The following is a 19,832-nucleotide window of genomic DNA, read 5'->3' on the forward strand; positions in this document are numbered from 1 at the left end:
ACAAGTTTTCAAGTGCTACCAGATAAAACCGACCGAGCTGGCTGATTAGTCTAATCCCGCTGTGCGCTGTAAAACCTAAACGCGCTAGCTTGTTGTTGTGCTAGATAACGGCAAATTAATCAAAATCTGACAGCCGTATCCAGATAAACTTCATAACTCTTTCTAGTCGCATGTTTGCTAATCCAACCCGCTGATACGCATGTCTAAGCGTCGGCCCCTGCTTGTTTTCGTCTTCTGAGTACGGGTAAATACCTGGTTCTTTAATTCTCGAAAATTTAAATAAAAGCTATAATTAAACATTTTACAAAGTAAAGTCAACGCGGTTAGTTCTTCTAGCAAAGCCTTTTTTTTTGTCAGAGAGGTTTGTGCAAAAAGTAGTTATTTGTGTTTGTTTTCGATGTATAAGCCTATCTAGTCTTAATTTTATGCATACTTTTAAATTTGTTGAGATGTTTCTTACAAAAAAAACTTAATAAGAAGATTTAGATGGCCTTTGACTTCTACACCTGTTGATAAAGGTTAAAGTTACTGTTTTAAAAGATTAGCCAGTTTTTATTTTTCCGATAAAACAAATGGTTTGTGAGATTTAAACTGTTGATATAAAACGTGATGTAAGGCCATTACTTAAAATGAAATTATTATTTTGGGCTATAAATGTTTTCAAAAAGATTTCGGTTCTCTCCATTAAGCAGGACTGCAGTCTCTTGTTACACACATTTATGTAGTTATCGCCGCAATTTGTGTCATTACGACGCGAAATAAGGCTTTAACTTTTATGTCATTATTGGTAGTTTTTCAATGTTTTTACTTCCGTAAAAAATAAGTCGTGGTCATTTACAGGTGACTAATGACAAAACTAAAAGACGAAAGTTCAGTAATTTTGCAATTAGTTTGGGTCTTCTATAGAAAAATGTTATCAAACTTACTACAAAGGTAACTTATGAGTTTCCAAATTTCACTTAGATGTCCTTTTGAAAGATTTCAGTACAAAACTCAAATAGACTTAAAAGTAGTTTGAGTTTAATCCTAATCACTTGATAAAAATTAAAGTTAGTCTGTTTATTGTTTTAGTACTGATAACTTAAGGTCAAGTAAGTATAAATTTTCTAGTTTCGACTAAGCAAAGAGTGTCTACACGTTTTTTACAGTTTTTCTTTTGGAAAATAGAAAATAAAAAACGCTAGACAGTATTTTTGATTAAAACCAGAACTAATTTTGTAAAAAATGATTGATAGGTTTCAAAGCAAATAAAAATGTAACCGAACTAATCAATACTAAAGTTAAAAACTAGCCTGTTTAAGTTTACTTTTACTGACCCTTGTTGCTATTTTAAATCTGTCATAAAACTCTCCCTATAAACACTGAAATGTAATTATAATTTGAAAGTTTAAGTTGAATACAGGCCAAGCGTAAATCAATAAAATATTATGTATACTGAGAATACCGCAGCGTGTTAGTTTATAGTACAAAAACTTTAAATCCATCAACTTCACAAGCAGTTCGAGTTTTGCATCAATATCAGTAATCGAACCCTCCAAAATGAAGTGAGATAAATTACTTTTTTGTAATTGTTAACATTTGCTTGTGTTAATAAACATGCGGTTTATTTACTAGCAAGAAACGTAATGTTTGTTTACATTGTTGAAATTGAGAATTTCGCTCGCTTACCCTACAGCTTCTATTGTTTACTGGTAACACCCTCGGAGTTTATATTAAATCTAAGCAAGAAACAATTTATTTTTATTACTTTTCTAGTGATTAATTAAAATGCGTAAGAAAAGGTTTTAATCGAAATAGTTTAGCTTATTTAGAATTGAAACTTTGTGCAATATAAAAACTTGTATTGACATTAAAACATAGCTGAAAACAGTTTTTGTTTATTTATATTGGAGTAAAATAGAAATAGAAGAAAGTTTGTTATTTCTGTAAATTTTAGAAAAATACTTTTGTTCTATTTAATCTTTAATTTAGTTTTGGTCATAAATAAAAATATAAAATTTCTACTTTTCCAATAGCTTTTAAGTAATAATAATAAAGTTTTAACAGGTAACATTTTTGTTTTCCAGGTTTTAAATTACTGTTTACTTAGAACCCAAAGCAAGTATTAAAAAATAAACTTATAAACTAGAACTATACTTAAATGTTTGTTTACTAAAAAAAAACATTAGTTTTAGGAAAAAAAATTGTAAATAGGTTAGAATGAGGTAATAAAATCGGATTTAGAACTTAGGTTAATAAAAATAAAGGATGAAAACTGACTTCAAAAATAATTGTATTTAGTCAAAAGCATTTAATCAGTTTTCAGACAGTTATTTAACTGTACTAAAAGTAAGCTTAATATTATCTACAAAGTTTTAGTTTAAAACAACTAATAAATTTTATTTTAAGTTTTGTACTTAGTTACGATAACATAATCTAAGCATACTGAAAAAAAAAACAATTAAAGCTTAAAATTAAATTCAAAATTATTATATAAATCAATAAAAAATTGTAATTAAATAACCAAAGGTTGTTAACTCGTTATTGCACTAATATAATTTTTTGTATTTAATTTCTAACATTAAAAAAAATCTTTTGAAGAACAAGCTATAAAAAGTTCTATTATTTGAAATTTATACTAATTTCTAAGCTTAAGCTTATATTAAACTATTATTTATGCTAAATTGTCAGTGTTTTCACATATAAAAGTATAAAAAATTTGATTTAAACTAAAACAATAATTTACTTAATGTTTTATTTTAATTTATCGTTTAAAAACCTAAAGTTTTGTTTAAGTAAATGTATCCTTTTCCGTATGTTACTTATAATAAACAAAATCATTAATTTGTAACTTAAGTCAAAAGAAAACTAAATTATTTTACTTTACATTGAAAATAAGCTGTTAACCAATAATATTTAGTTATTTCAAAAACTTAAAACTAGATCAGAAAAACTTCAGAACTTACTTATGTTTCGATATTGCGTAATTTATAAAGCTAAATGTAGTTTAGAGAAAATTTTTGTTTTGTAAATCAAGTTGTTTTTTTTTTTTTTGTGAATAATTAATACTCTTATTGTGCAAAAACTCTATATTTGGTTTCGTTGTGCTAAAAAAATAAGAGTATAATGAACATGAATTTGTGATACAAAACAACACAAATTTATCTAGTTAAACAATAGAATTCAACATACTAAGAAGGAAAGTTATCTAGTTCCTTGTGGTTTTAAATATATTCTAATAATACTTTTGGTTGTAAAAAAAGCAGTATAGTTGTTATTAAAAGTTATAATTACAAACATTAAAAAAAAGTGAGTTTAATTTATAGTTTAAGGTTGATAAGTAAGTTCTCTATTTTCTGTGAGAAGTAAAAATACAAATTAAAATCAAAGAACAGAGCATTTTAAAATTCACTTAAAGCCTTTTTGTCACTAAAATGTGGTATTTCAGTAATTTTTCGAAGCAAAGTTGTACATATACAAATATATTTGTAGCAACAAGTTTGAGAAGCATTTTAAAGCTCAGTAAAAAGGGTGGTAATCGGAGAGAAATAGAAAAAACGCATGGAAAGGTATCTAGCTTTTCTGTTATTAGTTACAGAATGTTAACATGGTGTTCAATACAGTATTTCTAGTTGGCACCGTTATAAGATTTTAACAAGTTGATAGGTTTTTAGTTAGTAATGAGTCTATTAAAAGTCTTAATTAAAGTAAGAGTACTGCAAAAAAACTTTTTTTTCTATATATACTTAAAAAATAACACATGCTTATGACGGATCAGTTTAAAGGTATGTGTTTATACGAGACATACTAAGTTAAGTTAGTAAATCTGTATTCCGTTTTAATTTAAAAATTTTAAGTTACTAGTTCATGTTGATGTTAAAATAAAGATAAGTTGACGGAAAAGATGAGCAGTTTAATTAATTTTTTCACTAAATTAGATAAAATCGTTAGACTTGTTACCTATCGATCAAAAGTTTTGTGATGATTAGCAAATAAGATTTAACATGTTACTTATTTACTGGTATTATTTTGAGTAAACTAATTTTTTTACTTGTAAATAATTTAAACATAAAAGTTGTAGTAACGAGAAATTTATTTAAAATCTAAATGACATCCATCAATGTTGAAACATAAATGCAACATTTTAACCTTGCGTAGTTAATTAGTATTTCGTCTTTGTAATTATCTTTACCAACCATCTCAGCTTACAATACTTAAAATGAAATTAAAGTACTTGTTTCTACTCGTAGCTGTAACTGCTTCAAATCATTCCGGAAAAGCAGATGAAAACGTAAGAGATGTAAGTTTATTTTTTGTTATTTAAAAGTTGTTTAATGTTTTTAAATTCTTACTGATAGAATAAAAATAAAAATCTACCTTTGATGGTTAGCGAGTTTTTTTAACTGTCCGTTGCCTTTTAGTTTTATTGATTCGTACATAGTTTAACGAGCAAAAGTATAAACGCAAAATAATGTTCTAGCGTACTAACACATAGCTTAGCCTAAGTAGGTAGTTGAAAGCAAGGTGTTGAGTAAATGATCTTTTGCAAACAACATTGGCTGTCTAAGCAAATAAAACAAGACGGTACTCGGGTTGCTTAGAATGTTCTTTCTCATTAGGCACAAGAGTTATTGATTAGACTTGCTATGCCTTTGTCGTAGTCTTAAATTTAGGCTAGATTTTCGCGTGAGAAAATTTAAAGTTGTTTTTTACACTGTTTGCTTAAACTTTAGAGTATTAGTCATAGCTACATTTTTGATGCTTAACAAAAAAATTTAAATGTAACTTTACTTATAATTTACGAACGTAGAAAACTTTGTACGAATAGAAATAATGTTCAATTAAACTATTAAAATGTACAACAAAATATTGAAAAACTATTGTTTGTTGTGTTTACACTTGGTAAAGGATGTTGTTGAGTCATGTATGTTTTAAAAAATGATATATTTAGTTTCTTACACTAGAAGCTTTTTCTTGACTTCATAAAACTATATTTCTTTGAATTGAAACTTATAGTATGAGTCACTAAAAGTCTTTTAAATAAAGTATAGATAATATCGTTTTGTCACGGTCGATGAAATAAGTTAACATTCTTTCTAGAATCTTGAATGTATGAACTCCGAAAAACATCAACAGAAAAGAGATTTATGTGGAGTTTGTAATGGTGACAATTCAACATGCATAAACATAATAGGTTACATTTAGTTTAAATAAAATAATGGCAATAATTTATAAAAGAATACTACTGCATAAACTTAAAACTAACATCTTACTTAAAAAAAGTTTTCAGATGACAAGTAAAAGCAATTTTGTTTTATTATTTTAACAAATCGCTAAGTTGTTTAGGGTGGTTTAAAACATACAAAAGACTAAAACTTAAGCATGTTTATATTAAACACCTTAACGTATTAAAAACTAGATCTACATCAATTAACAGCAATCAACAGGTATATAATTGTAAAATGATTGAAAATTGAAAATTACATCCGGACTTAATAGCATTTTAACTAACAAAATTGTTTTGTAAGCATTATGGGGTAAACATGGTTTTTTCTTTCTTTTATTCATGAGAGTACTACTTTTTAATACTTTCTAATAAAAACTGTTAATAACCTCAGTGTTTATAAACATGAATGCGAAAGTTTGATAAGCTTATTTCCTTATCTTTCGTCAGATTTAGTTTCAGTTGCATACTTAATCTTAGCTTTGTTGTTATGAGTCAATCGGCACTGTTTGCAGTTTAGTCGAATTGGATTAAACTTAAAATTACAAAATATAGACTAAGTCTAAGGGTTTTCATTCAAAGCTGTTATTACTGTTGTAAAATATAATACTTAGGTTATTTCAATTAAAAGTATTCTCCAAGTAAACATTTATTATATTATGACATTCCTAATATCTAGAATTTTAAGCTTAAAAAATCTAGCCATATTTTAATACTTGTAGCTAACCGTTGTTTTTTTGAACTTTCAGCTACGATTTTGCTTCACAATTTTAAGCGACTTAAAATATCTTTAATAATTTATTATAAGTGTTTCAGTGTAAAAAATTTGGAGTTTCGAAAAATCAACTCATAAAATGTTTGTACTGTTTTGAAACACTTATTATTAATAGAATATATGACTATAAAATAATAATGTGCATCTTATATAAATCGGATTTTAATATGATCAATTGTTTTCGGGATTCAGAGTGCGCATAAAGTTTTTAATCTAAAAATTTTACCAAACATTAAGGATTGAAGTAATTATAATCATTTAAAAGCTGGTTATTCCAGAAAATGTTGAATTAACTGTATAACTTTGTAAACATAAAAAAGGCAGAGTTAAAAGTAAACTTATTTTAGTAATTGCGAATAACACTTAAACCTTAACGTATGATTAGGTACAATAAAACTGTCATTATAGTTGTCTTTTTTGAATAGTTTTGAGAAAACAACTTAAACTTTTGAAGCTTGTATTTAGTGTAATTTTAAACTATCAAAAATTAAATTTGCTATTTTTTTAACTATAAGCTTAGGCTTTGTAAAGTGAGCAATTTAGTAAAATAGCGGTGGACCTCTTATTTATTTTCTGCCTCGTTAAATTTGTTTGCTTTAAAAGTAAGTAAAAATCTGAATTCATTGCATTCTAACTTATTTAAGCATAGTGTTTTGGCTTGAAAAAACTCATCATACAATGAAGCTCTTAGTAAATTAAATCATATATCGTTTGATTTACAAATATATAATTAAATTAAAGTATCAAGGTCATATGTACTGTGGTTTTAAGTTATTAGGTATTTCCAATTTATTTTAAAACAACTGTACTTTAATTTTTTTTAATAAGAAGATAAAAACTTTGATAATAAAATACAAAAGAAGCAGTTGAATTAAGTGCAAATGTTGTTTTTAGAACGTTACAGAAAGCAATATGATGACATTGGATACCATGAAATAGTCACAATACCTGTTGGAACAAGAAGTATAAAGATATATGAGATGGAAGCAAGCCAAAACTATCTAGGTAATGATACAAACTAAGTTTTATTTTCTTTATCATGAACTTCATAAAATTATCACTATTTAAACTTAACTTATTAGATAAATAGTTAAACAAGTAAAACTAATAAATGTTATTACCAGCTTCAAAAAATTAAGTAAACAAAGTCTGGTAACCTGCTGAAATTTATCTGAAAATATAATGTAAGATTATACAATAATTGGTAATAATGCTTTGAAATTGTTCAAAAAGTGTGATCAAAAGCGATAGTTTAATAAAAGAAGCCTTTTGAAAATTTTGTCAATTTTATGACTAGTTTATAAACTCAAGTAGGATTATCTTATCGAATTTTTTCAACACCTGTACACTACAAATACTTACCGTCTCTAATTTCAAAATGATAAACTAAAGCTACGAATAATAAATTTTGACACAGTACTTTCATTATAATGAAACTGTTTAGTTTCTTTCAGGATTCAAATGAGTTCAAATGAAGTGAGCTTAATTTAAAGTTTTTTCAATTGACATATTAAGTAGTATACTTAGCTTTGAGATAGAATACGTTCTCTGGAAAACAACTTGATCTTTTTATATACATGAAAGCTTCACTGTATCAATATATTAAATCCTAAAATTAGTTTACTCTTTAAAAAACTATTTTATCTTTTAACTAAAACCTAAACTGATAGAATTTTAAATCTTTCTACATTAGTTACTTACAGTTTAAAAAACATGTGATTTACAATTTGAGATAAATAATGTAGTTCTTATCAAACACAATCATTTTAAATAAATTTTCAATATGATCTTCGAGTACAAATATTTAAATATGCCGTAAAATACTAACTAATATAAATAAAAAGCTAAATACTTTAAATAGCTCGCAATGAAAAATACTAAGCTATATATGTAATAAACTTCATAATATCTAAACAGCAATTAAGTCGTTAGAAGGAATTTACTACTTCAATGGAAATCTGAGGCAGGGTTTACCTGATCCTTCAGATACTTATGACATCAGCGGAGTTCCTTTTAAATATGTAAGACCTTTTCAAAGCGAACAAGGGGAAGTAATAACCAGTGATGGACCTACTACAATTACACTTCAACTTGTGGTAAGTCAGTGTAGTATATAAATGAGATTCATTTCTAAATCAAATCACACTTTTATATGAAAATTGACCCATAAACATTTTAATCAAAAAACTTTTGGTAGCTGTTATCCACAGAGTCTAGTTCTAATTAACAGAAAAAAAAGTTTGAATATCTGAGACTTTTAGATGGGAGATTCTATAAAGTATAAAACATATAACTATTGATATTATATAACAAATTTTTACACTATTGATCAGTTTTATTGAAAAACTGTCAATAAAAATTAGAAAAAAATTTAAATGTCAGTTAATAGATAGCAACAAGAATAAAGTTCATGAGACCGTTCATCTTAATGACTTTTCAATTACCAGCGAATAACTAGGTTAAACCTATCTCTGTATGATTAATAAAAAGAGAATACAGCAGTAAAGGTACAGCAGTGAGAAAGACAAATGGCCTTGATTAAAAAACACAGGGTGATGTATGTACCAATTACCGATGGCCATTAATTCAACTTGGTACGTTTGTTCACGGTTGAAAAGGAAGCCTATCTCTCAAAATTGTGTTTTAATGATTTATTGACACCTGTGTTATTTTGGTCAGTACTGAAAAACTGATCAGTTGCATAAAAATTAAAACACACATAAGGTTTTGTTACTTTCAAGAAGTATTAATTTTCAAAGAAAACTATATTGAAAACTCATTATTAGCAGCTTTACGATAAATAAAAAACTTTCATGACATTTACAATTGATTAGATGTATATTTAACTTTATAAATTCATTTAAATTGTAAAATGCAGTTAAACATTTGACTTCATATGAAAGTGTTAAAAGCGACCGTTACTGACAAGTTTATTTACACACTTTTTTTACAATGTTTGCAGTGAAAAAGCAAAAGTAACTCTTAGCATTTTAATAAACAATTAAAACTCTAAACGTGGATTTCGATATTGCTGTCTGCAGCTAAGTTGTTTTGTCTGCTTTCATGGCAAACATTTGTCTTTTGTGAAGCTGTGAGATATTGATCATTTCAATATCACGTTTATTGATATAAATCAGCACGTTATGTTGATATCAATCAACATCGGGAAAACGTCTCGTTTGCTTATTAAAATTTCACAACATTACAGAGAACAAAACTTGCATTGAATTTGTTACAAACTTTAATGCTAACTTTTCAAAAATGATTGATCAACAAATTATGTTGATAATACGTTACAAGGTTGTTGAAGACATTAAAAAATACTTTTTCGCAAGTAAAAACTTTTATGAACTTTTGACATGTCTCTGTTTCAATCGTTTTTCAACTAATCTTTTTATTGAACTTTAATATGTCCTGCCGTGCCTTATTGATAAACTCGATATGTTTTTTTGTAGATATTCAAATTTCATTCGCAGTAAAGCTTTGAACGTACTTTTATTTTTGAAGTTAAGCAATGTAATTCGACTAAAAATAAGGTTTAGCAAAGAAATGAATAATTTGCTGACAAGAATCAATAACAACCTTTTATAGTTAAAATAGGAATTCTATAAATACAACTGTCTCAGCTCAAGTATTAATACTTCATGTAAACCGAGTCTTAATTTTTAGTTTCACTGTAAATGGTTTTAAACTAGGTTAAATTTGAGTGTAGTTAAGCCTAACTAATCTAATAAATTAAAATTTTATAAAATTATTGAAAGCTTGGTATAAACTTTAAGAACGTTCACTGAATATTTTTGTATAAAAAAAGTTGTAAGCTTGATTATTTTTCTGATGAAAATATAGTCTTTAGTGAAAAGAGAGTTTTTTTTTTACTAATAAAACACAAACTTAAATTTTTCTTCAATGTGTTCTATAATTATTAGTTGGAAATGTAAAAAACTATTATGAAAGGTATTTATCTAAGTACATAAAATTATCCACAATCTGTTTAAAATATCTAAATGATAAAAAAGTGTATTTAAGACTAAATTATATGTTTTTACAATCTGCCCAAGACTTAAAAAAGTTTTACCGAAAAGTTTCATAGTTTTTTAAGTTTTTAAGTTTTCCAACAGACGTATAATAAGCTTAAACAATTGAAGTTCGTCTTGTTCATCTTGGTCATCTTTTACATAAAAAACTAAACTTTCATAGATCTATCACCAAGAAAAAAACCCGGGCATTCATTACGACTACGTTGTGCCGAAAAGACAAAACGCCGAAAAAGCGATCGTTGAACCGTTGACAATCGATTTTTCAGACGAACCGTATGTTTTCGAACAGTACGACGATGACGATCAGAGCGATCTGAATTTAAGTAAAAACCTGCAGCAGTTTAACAGCAAACTGTTGGTGAGAAAAGTAGACGGGAGCTTGGAAAATGTTAATCAATACCGAATGCAAAACGACGAGCCTTTCTTGGTCAGCAACGAGCAACTTCGTGAAACTGAACCGAAAGTTGCATGGATTAACACGGGTTACGGAAAGTGCTCTAAAAGTTGCGCTGCTGGTAAGTTTTATTAAACTTTGTAAATTACTTTGAAAACGTAAAGAAAGAAAAATTTTGGCGTATCATTTAAAAAAGCTTTGGCTCTTTTTCCTTTTCAAGTACTGTAGAGTAGAGTGATTCAAATGTTATAAAAACTCTGTCGTTTCATTTTAATATTTAAAAAAAGTAGTGAAGCTCACAACAGATGTTTATTCAATGCTCAAATTTCACACTTGTCTTTTTATAACAGGTATTCAAGTGACTACCGTTAAATGTGTTGACGTTACTTCTAATGACGTCATTGATGATACACACTGCAAGCGCTTGTACAAACCGAAATCGCGCGCGAAGGCTTGTAACAGAAAAGCTTGCCCACCAAGGTAAAATATTACTCTAATGATTTTAACAACTATAACTTTAATAACTTATACTTATTCAACTTTACTACAAAAAGATGTTGTATAACAAAAAATTGTAAACTACAATCCTCTTATATATTTATAAACTTAACAGACAAGTAGTTTAAGATATTAATAAAACCTTTCGTTTTAAATAAAGTTTTTTTTTATTATGATGAGCTCAACGCAATTCCGGTGTTGGATTAGATTCGTAAACAAACAGCTCAAAAGTTGTGTATGAGAACATCCTTAGAGCTAAAAATAAACTTTGTGTGAATTTAGCAAGCATACGTAACAAAACAAACTTGTTCAAACGGATTAAAAACAAACACACAATAACACTACTTCATTGTTTAGATCCTTGTTGAAAAAAAAACTATAATATTTTTGAAACATTTAAATCTTTATGTTGTTGCTGTAACCTTTTAAAATAACAACATTGAAGAGTAATTTGATTCGGAAACTTAATATCTTGTAAAATATGTTTTTAAAAGTTATTATAAACAAAAGCTTATAAGTTTCATCGTTAACTATGTTTTTTTTCAGTATTTAGGGTTTTAGTATTGTATTTTAGTATTTCATAAGAATAATATTAAAATTAGCTGGATTAAGTTTATATTTCAATTTTGTTAAAGTTAAGTTTCAAAATAATTTCTTTAGTATCTGAAACGAAAACAAGAATGCTTACTATTTTATAAACAGTTCCTGTCTTATGAAAAAAAAAAAGACAACAATTATTTGTTGGACACATTCTTATGTACTAAAAGCTTTTTAAAAATCTACGAACGCTTATTTAAAGAAAGTTAGTTTTAGTTACAGTGGGCCAGTTTAAATTCAAGTTATGTATTAGTAAATTTTAATGTATTTTTGAACAAATTCATCCAAGTCATACAAATTTTTTAGTTTTTTTTTAAATGTTGATGTAAAATAAAAAGGAAACTACTTAAAAAGTATAAATTACTTTTATATACACTGCTTCTTTTAAGCTTTTTTTTCTTAAAAAAAAAGTTTATGATTGATTACAAAAAAACTATTTAATAAATTGTTATACACAATAGCACCTGAATTTTTACTGTAATTTCTTACCGTTTAAGTATTTTCTGTATTCTTAACTAGAAAAAGTACAGACATAGAACATAACAATTAAAAGTTTACCTGTTTTAATATTACATTTTTTTTACATTAGTATTATTGCGGAGTAAAGTATCAGTCAACCAAATCTAAAAAAATTGTTTTTTCAATCACCTAAGTATAATAAAATACTTTTATTTTAATATTATTTTTTTATAGTAGCTTATAAACTGTTATAATCTGTAACTTTTGTAAACTTGCAGTTATTCGGCTGGGTCTTGGTCACCATGCAGTAAATCATGCGGAGTCGGTAGTAGGACTAGAAGTGTGACCTGCAAGCAAGAATTTCCAGGCAACTTCATTACAACAGTTTCACACAGAAAATGCAAAAATGCTGACAGACCCGAGACACATGAAAAGTGTCAGGTGCAAGCTTGTGCCAAATGGGACTATACTAGTGGATGGTCACAAGTTGGTTTAAAATTTTTGCTTTGCTTTTTTTCATACTTTTAAAAATTGATGACATTTTAACTTATTTCTTTTGATACATAAAAAATTAAAATATATTAAATTTACTACTACTTTAAACAGTTCTAAGCATCTTTTAGTAGAACTAAACTTAAAAAAAAACTTTGTTAAATCAAGTGAGTAAAGCTTTCAATATTTTGACCAATCAACAGTGTTCGTCTAAATGCGGACTTGGCAAGCAGCATCGCTTGATAAAATGCAAATTAGACAACGGATTAGAAGTATCTGAGGATCAGTGCGATGCCAACAAAAAACCTGCTCTCGTTCACAGGAGTTGCATGAACAGCGCCTGCGTTACCAAGTGGTTCACGTCTGATTGGCAAAAAGTAAGTCGAAAAGTATGAAAACTGTTATTTCTTGCAGTTATTACCAAATTATTGGTTTAGCTGTTTCAATTTTACTAGTTAGGATTTGCCTTGTCTTTTTCAACTTATTGGACGCCGCTAACCGAAGTTGATTGAGCTTCGGAACCGAAGTAGATGCTGTATGTGCGGTCTACCGTTCGATCAGCTGTTCAAATTAATTAGACGAATGTTGCGTGAAAACTTTGGGTTTAATACACCTAGATTGTTTGTTAGCAAAAAACCACCGGAAAACGTTTACCAGCCTTTGCTTATTAGCTTATCAACTTTTTAAACTGCACTTGTTTATTTTATACAATGATTTGGTTATCAGAGGGGAAAGTTGAGAACTTTTTGCACTTAATCAATTTTTAAACGGCATAACATTACACTTTAATACAATTAAAAGTAAATTGCATCCGTTTAGTAAACAGGCTATCCTTTTACATTGATGACCTTTTGTTTATTTTATTAACTTTTTTATAGGAAAGGCGTGTTTCTTTTTTAAGAAGCACAAAAATAGAAAATAGTTTAACAAAAACCTTTTAAATTAGAAATACAATTGAAATTTTTTATTTTGTTTATTCTTGTTAAACTAATTTATTTAACCATTGAATTTATCTTTTCAGTTTCCCCATTTAAGAATGCTTTTACGTAGTTTACTGTTTTATTTAGTTAAGATATGCTGCTCTTGTATATTAAGCAAAAAGCCTACAACTGATTTTAATTGAGAGACAAAAAGCGAAAATTTGCTTAAAAAGGCGTAACAAGTTAATCCTTTAGCTCAAAACATAAACAATAGGCATTTTTTACGTCGGTTGTTTACTCAAGAGATTAGAAAGCAAAACATAAATACTTTTGCATTAAACTCAACTTATTATTTCAGTGCACAAAGCTGGACTGCAATAGTGATGGATTCCAACATCGAAATGTTTTTTGTGTAAACACAGCCGATAAAAGCAACGGTTGTCGAAAAAATTTTAAGCCATATTCTACGCGAAATTGTACTTCTGACTATGACACCACTTCGAGGACATGTGAGGTCAAATACGAATGGTTTTCGTCTCAGTGGTCATCAGTTAGTGAAACTGTGTACATTTTTTTGATTAGCATTAAATTAAGCTTACCGCTTCATGAATTTTTGCTATAAAATGCAAAGTTTAATAATTTTTTTTTTTAGTTTTCCACATTGAATTTAGTTTTAAATATCTTTTGCTTGATGCTAATATTTAAAGGATGTAACTTAAGATTAAGTAATGTAATATTTTAGTTAGTTTGAATGTTTTAAAACAATTGTTTTTTGTTTGAAACAGTATATTTACATTTTTTTACTTATGTATAATATTTAATTTCTATTTCATATATATGTTTTTAGACAATATTTTCAAGTAAAATACGTGAAACTATCTTAATTTATTATTAACTTCAAGTGCTCAGCCGATTGTGGAAGAGGGTTTCAGAAACGGATGGTTGTATGTATAAAAGTTTTCAAAAACGGTACATCAGAAGTAGTTCCAGAATCTGACGATTATAATGATTATGACGAAATAATTTCTAAATGTGATATTTTAAGCAAACCATCATCATTGCAGCGGTGTAATGTAAAAAGTTGCGGTTCAAAGTGGCACTACACACCTTGGTCTGAAGTAAGTTATCTAACACTTGTTTAGAATTTTAAATACTCTATTTTTATAATTCGTTTATTCTAAATCATAACTTTTTTTTTAAGTGCTCAAAGTCTTGCGGAGAAGGTAGAAAATCTCGTATTGTTGAGTGTTTAGATGACAAAGGAAAAATAAGTAAAAATTGCGAAGAAAGCTTGAAGCCTATAAACTATGAAAAATGCAATATGGGAACATGTGAACCTTCTATACTAGGTATTTTGCCAGTTTAATGTAACAAAAACTAGTTGTTAAACGTAGTTAACTTCAATTCTTAGTAATAACGTTTGAGTTTTCTTAGTGCAACAAGCAGTGATACTTTTCACAGATGCAAGCTGCGTTGATCAAGAAGCAAAGAGGTGCAAGAAAATTATGAGATCGCGATTTTGTAGTTACCCAGTGTTTTACAAGAAACGCTGCTGCAGGACTTGTAAAGCCTACAGAAACAAGATGAATAAATACAGAAGAAAGCCGAAAAGAAAACAGCACAGGCTCAAAGTGAAAAATGCAATTTGATCAACTGATCACTCATTCTGACTGGACTGCTATATTATAACGAGTAGAGTTGACAAATAGATGGTTTTAGAAGGAAATAGCAACTACTACAGGCTTCAAGTTTCTTAAAATTTCTAAAATATTCACTTTTTTTTTGGTTATGTACATTCAAAAAATATAAATTGTACATGTTTATTTTTTACCTTTTAAATCAACAGCATTCGATTTAGTCTAAACTGGAAATACTTTGATATTTTGATATTTGATGTTTAGGTAATATAACACCAATCATATGTTTAAATTTTATTTTTTATATAAGAATGATTGATTACAATTTATATTTAAATAAAAACATTTGACAAATGTTGTTTTTTACCAAAATTTTTTCGAAACTTAACACATTTCTCCAAAAAATAAATTGTTGGTATATTTTTACGAAGTAAACATTCTTATGCGTTTTATTTCAATAAAACGTTGGAAATATTTTTTTATTTAATATAGAAGTTTTTTAAAATACTGTTGCAGAAAAACTTAAAATTAGTTTAAGCTTTAAAAAAAAAATTTAACAAAAGCTTTGTTTGTTTAGCAGTTGAAAAATTTTTAACTTAAAACTTAAGTTCGATAAATAAATATGGTTTGTACTCAAACGTAGTAGTTCTTAAAAAAATATATGCGTTTAACAACAATATACTATTATTATTTCGAAATAAAAAACAAATAGTATTACAAACCACACTTTCTAATTAAAACAAATCATCCAAATAAACAACAACAACAACAACAACGTAATACATTAATCATTCTTAAAAAAACAACTTTTCTTTTGATCATTTGTTACTATTGTTAGCTTATAAAGAATTTATTTATTTTTACTTTGAACAATGTCTACTTCTTAAAAATTCTTTTAAGTTCTAAAAATTTTAAGGTCAAAACAAAATCTAATTTTCTTTTAAACAACTTTGTTTTAATTTTAGACCTAAATAACATTAACTGTTTACACTCTAAACTGTTTAAAGATAATCAGTTTTACAAAACCATTTTTTAGTTTTAAGAATAATCTAAAGAGAAAGTCTATCGTTATATTTACAATAAAAACTTTATAAACTAAGATTTAGTTTTATGTATATTTAAAATTAGCTAACTATTTTATGAACTAAAGCAAAAATATAATTAAAAAAATAGTTATAGGAAAAACATAAACATTCGAAATAAAATGAAGTCTGCTGATATATTGTATATAAACTTTAAATGGTAAATTTTTGTTTTTGATATGAAGCTCAGTAAGTTTTATAAGCTTCGTTATTTATTTTTAAAATCTTAAGAGATTAGTTTGTTAATTATTTTCCTTTCCTAACTGAAAAATTAGTTTTGTAATTTAAAGTTCTCTACTTTTTTTTCTACTTCAAAAATAAAGCAGTTTTTAAGGAATCTAGAATTTTTCTAATATTTAGTAGAAACTATTTTTAGTTAAACTGAATTAAGGAGTATCATTTATACAGACAAAAAGTTTGTTACTAAGATATAATAGTTTTGAGAGGATGTTGTAATATGTAAAAAAAATAATATGTTATATCAACATACTTTTAAGATATATAAAAGTAGAAAATAGAAAGTATTTATCAACTATTTCAGGTAAAATAGAAGAAACTAGAGTCATAGCATAAATTTTGATTAAAAAAATAAAAAATAAAACACTATCAATAATATCACAAGAAATTAGGTCAAACACGAAGTTATATCTTAGTTAGAACAAAAGAGCAAAACCATACTTCTGTTAAACAGTTTTATGTTATTACTTTTTTTAAAGGTTGAGATCATCATATAAATCATTTCATATACACCATTACATTCGGTCTTTATAATAATAATGTTCATTATTTTTGCAGAAATACTAATGCTGTAAATTGGCAGTAAGTACCTAAAAGTTTTTATAGTGACTTACATTCGATCTGCGCAGCTGGCAAAAAAAAATCCTTAAGCAAATAAGCACAACGTGATTGTATCCAGTAAAGAGTCACACACCGCAGTTTAATTTAATTCAGTTGGAGGATATTTAATTAGCTTAACGTCGGAAATTTGCAATTTTTCGTCATCTTTTCCAGACTATTAAAAACTTATTTTTAGAAAAGTGTTAGCTTAGTCCATTTTGTTTAAAACAGTCAGTACTAGTTATCGTTAAGTGAAATAAACTATTACCAACTTGAAGAGTTTTAAACAATTAAATCAATTTTTTATTTATATAACTAAAATACTTGTTATAAACACATTACAAATCATTAAAATAATTAAAACATGACTTAGTTACGTAATATGAGTAGACAGTTTTGATGACATAGCATAAGTTACCATCAGTCAACGCTTCAAATTAAAAATTTAATATTATTTGATACTAAATTTCGTATGGTCGTCTATCAACGTTATAATTAAAACCACAGAGATGAAATAGTTTTAGTGCAGACAGTTTTTTAGCTAACAATTGCTTTGAAGATTTTTATTGTCAAGGTAGTAAACGCTAATTAAATAGTCAATTAGTAGTTAAAATACAAAACAGTTGCGAGTATATATTTTAGATACAGTTGCACGTATATATTTCCCAGAAAATAAAGTAACGGTTTTTGTTTCGATATTAAACAAAACCTTTTTTTTTTGTTTTATAATGTGATTGTGGCCATTGGTTTTGCTAAATTATGCCTAGAAAATTTTTAAGATGGTTAAAAATTTTAATTATTTCAAAAAATTCGTAAAAAATTTTAAAAGTATAATAGTTTTTTTAGATATAGATTTGATCTGTGTTTATGTTTTTACATATTTTTATGTCTAGTAAGCTAATTATCGAACAAACCTAAATTAAAATACTTTTTTAGGTTTTGTTTGATTTAGTTATCAAAACGTTTTTCATAATCTATACATTATATAAAAAAATTAAGTTAATTTTTAATGTTAATATACAGTTGTTCCTAAAAAATATTATAAATAGCTTTGATAGTAGTGTATAGTTGATTAAAAAAAGTTATTAAAATATTTAAAGAAAATACGTATTAAAATGACTATTACAAATTATTGTACAAAAAATTAGCTCGTTTAAATGATAAAAACTTACCAATCAATAGTTTTAAAACGACGAATACATGAACAAATATTGTTTTTATACGTAAACCTTATCAACATAAATCGATATAATGGAAAGATATTATCGAACTGATAATAAACTAATTTTTTGTTTTTCTTCTTGTATAAAACTCACTTAAACAAGCTGGATAAGAAAAAGTAGCAAATACAGCGTCGCTACTTGAGCCATGTAAAGCAAGATCATTAAACACAATTGACCACTGTGTTTATGTGTTTGGATAATCAATTGTAAAAAGTACATTTGAGTTTAATTTTAAAGAAGTAATTTTTCACATAAACAATGACTATGATAGCATTCCATGTTGTCAAGTGCAAAAATTTTTAAGAACGGACAAAAAGACTTTCGCTTTTCAAAGATTCAATTACTACTTGAGTTTTAATGACTCTCTTAACATTAAGTTGATGAAGGGTCAAGAGAGAAGGCTTAAAGGAACATTACAAAAATATTTCTATGCGATTTTTATTGATTACCAGCTATTTCTTTGAAATTAACTTTTAAAGTTTACTTCTTTTAATATAAACTTTAAATTTTTTTCCCATATTCAATTAGTTCGTTATACTCAGAGTAACTTTTAGTATTTGTCATTGAAAACTTAATGGAATGTTTTAAAGAAAATAGTACATATGTATAAATATTTAACTTTTAATTTCGGACAAAAAGAAAAAAAAAAAAGTTTTTTCATCCATTTAAGAAATTAATTTAATTTCCAATTCTATTCATTTTTGTTTATGCCTAAGTTCTATTATAGATAAGTTTTTATAAACTGATTAATGCTTACTTTTGTATACAAACGTTTACATTTCGAACAAAAACATATTTTAAAACCTTTTATTCATACTTACGTGACTTTGTTTCAACAGTCAACATTAAAATTGAATTCTTTATAGAAAGTTTACACATGTAAAATCGTTTAATTTTGATAATAATCAGCCAAATCAAACAGTACTAACTAAATATATTTGTGTGTCTTTAAGTAAACATGTGAAAAAAGGTTTTAGATTAAATTTTTAGATTTGTCACGTATTTTATAAATAAATTAGTTTTATAAAAACTGCTAGCTTTTCTACAAAAAACAATGTTAAATGAGGCATTGAAAACAGTTCTAAAAGTTTAGCATTACGTACTACTTTTCCTTTGCTTGAAGATATATATAGAGCTAAAAATTAAATTACAGATAAGTTTTTGTTTTTCACTCGTTCGATTCATGTTTAATCATGGTTAAAGCTGGATAATTTATTTTTCTTATCTTACCGAATCCAGTGAAAGTCAATTATTGATTGTTCTTCATTCTCTCTAAGCTTTACGTAACAGAGTAATAGAAAGATTACATCAATCAAAACTGTAAGTCTATTTAAATTATCAAAACAAACAAACGTTCAATGCCAGAGTAAAATATTAATAAATCAAATCATGTTTTATTCAAGTAGTTTATTTTTTTAAGTTTGCAAACTAGATCGCTTGATAGCTGTCTCAACATTTTATTGTTGTAATTAAATTAATTTTGATTGGTTTACGTTATCTAATAATCTAATTTTTACTAATGCTAAAAACCATTTTTTTTATGAAGACATAATTTTATTATGTTTTTTTTATATACAAGAATCAGTGTTTTTGTAAGGCTAAAAAGTATTATAGTTATGATTAGTACAAAACCAATCACGTGTACTTTGCAAAAATGTAATAAATTTATGACAGTTTA

The 19,832-nt window shown here is 26.5% G+C and overlaps 1 protein-coding gene across 1 annotated transcript; it reads left to right on the plus strand.

Moving 5' to 3' along the window:
- Positions 1 to 6,859: 6,859 nt before the first annotated feature.
- LOC145838297 (thrombospondin type-1 domain-containing protein 4-like) lies at positions 6,860 to 15,024 on the plus strand. Its single transcript, XM_082945869.1, has 10 exons — positions 6,860 to 6,941; positions 7,896 to 8,074; positions 10,176 to 10,530; positions 10,760 to 10,889; positions 12,242 to 12,449; positions 12,659 to 12,832; positions 13,734 to 13,925; positions 14,278 to 14,493; positions 14,577 to 14,724; positions 14,837 to 15,024. Exons 1-10 carry the CDS (start codon positions 6,860 to 6,862, stop codon positions 15,022 to 15,024), a joined length of 1,872 nt encoding a protein of 623 aa, XP_082801995.1.
- The last annotated feature ends 4,808 nt before the right edge of the window (positions 15,025 to 19,832 follow it).

This window comes from Thalia democratica, chromosome 1 (genome assembly GCF_965202585.1).
Source record: "Thalia democratica chromosome 1, ktThaDemo2.hap1.1, whole genome shotgun sequence".
NCBI lineage: Eukaryota > Metazoa > Chordata > Thaliacea > Salpida > Salpidae > Thalia > Thalia democratica.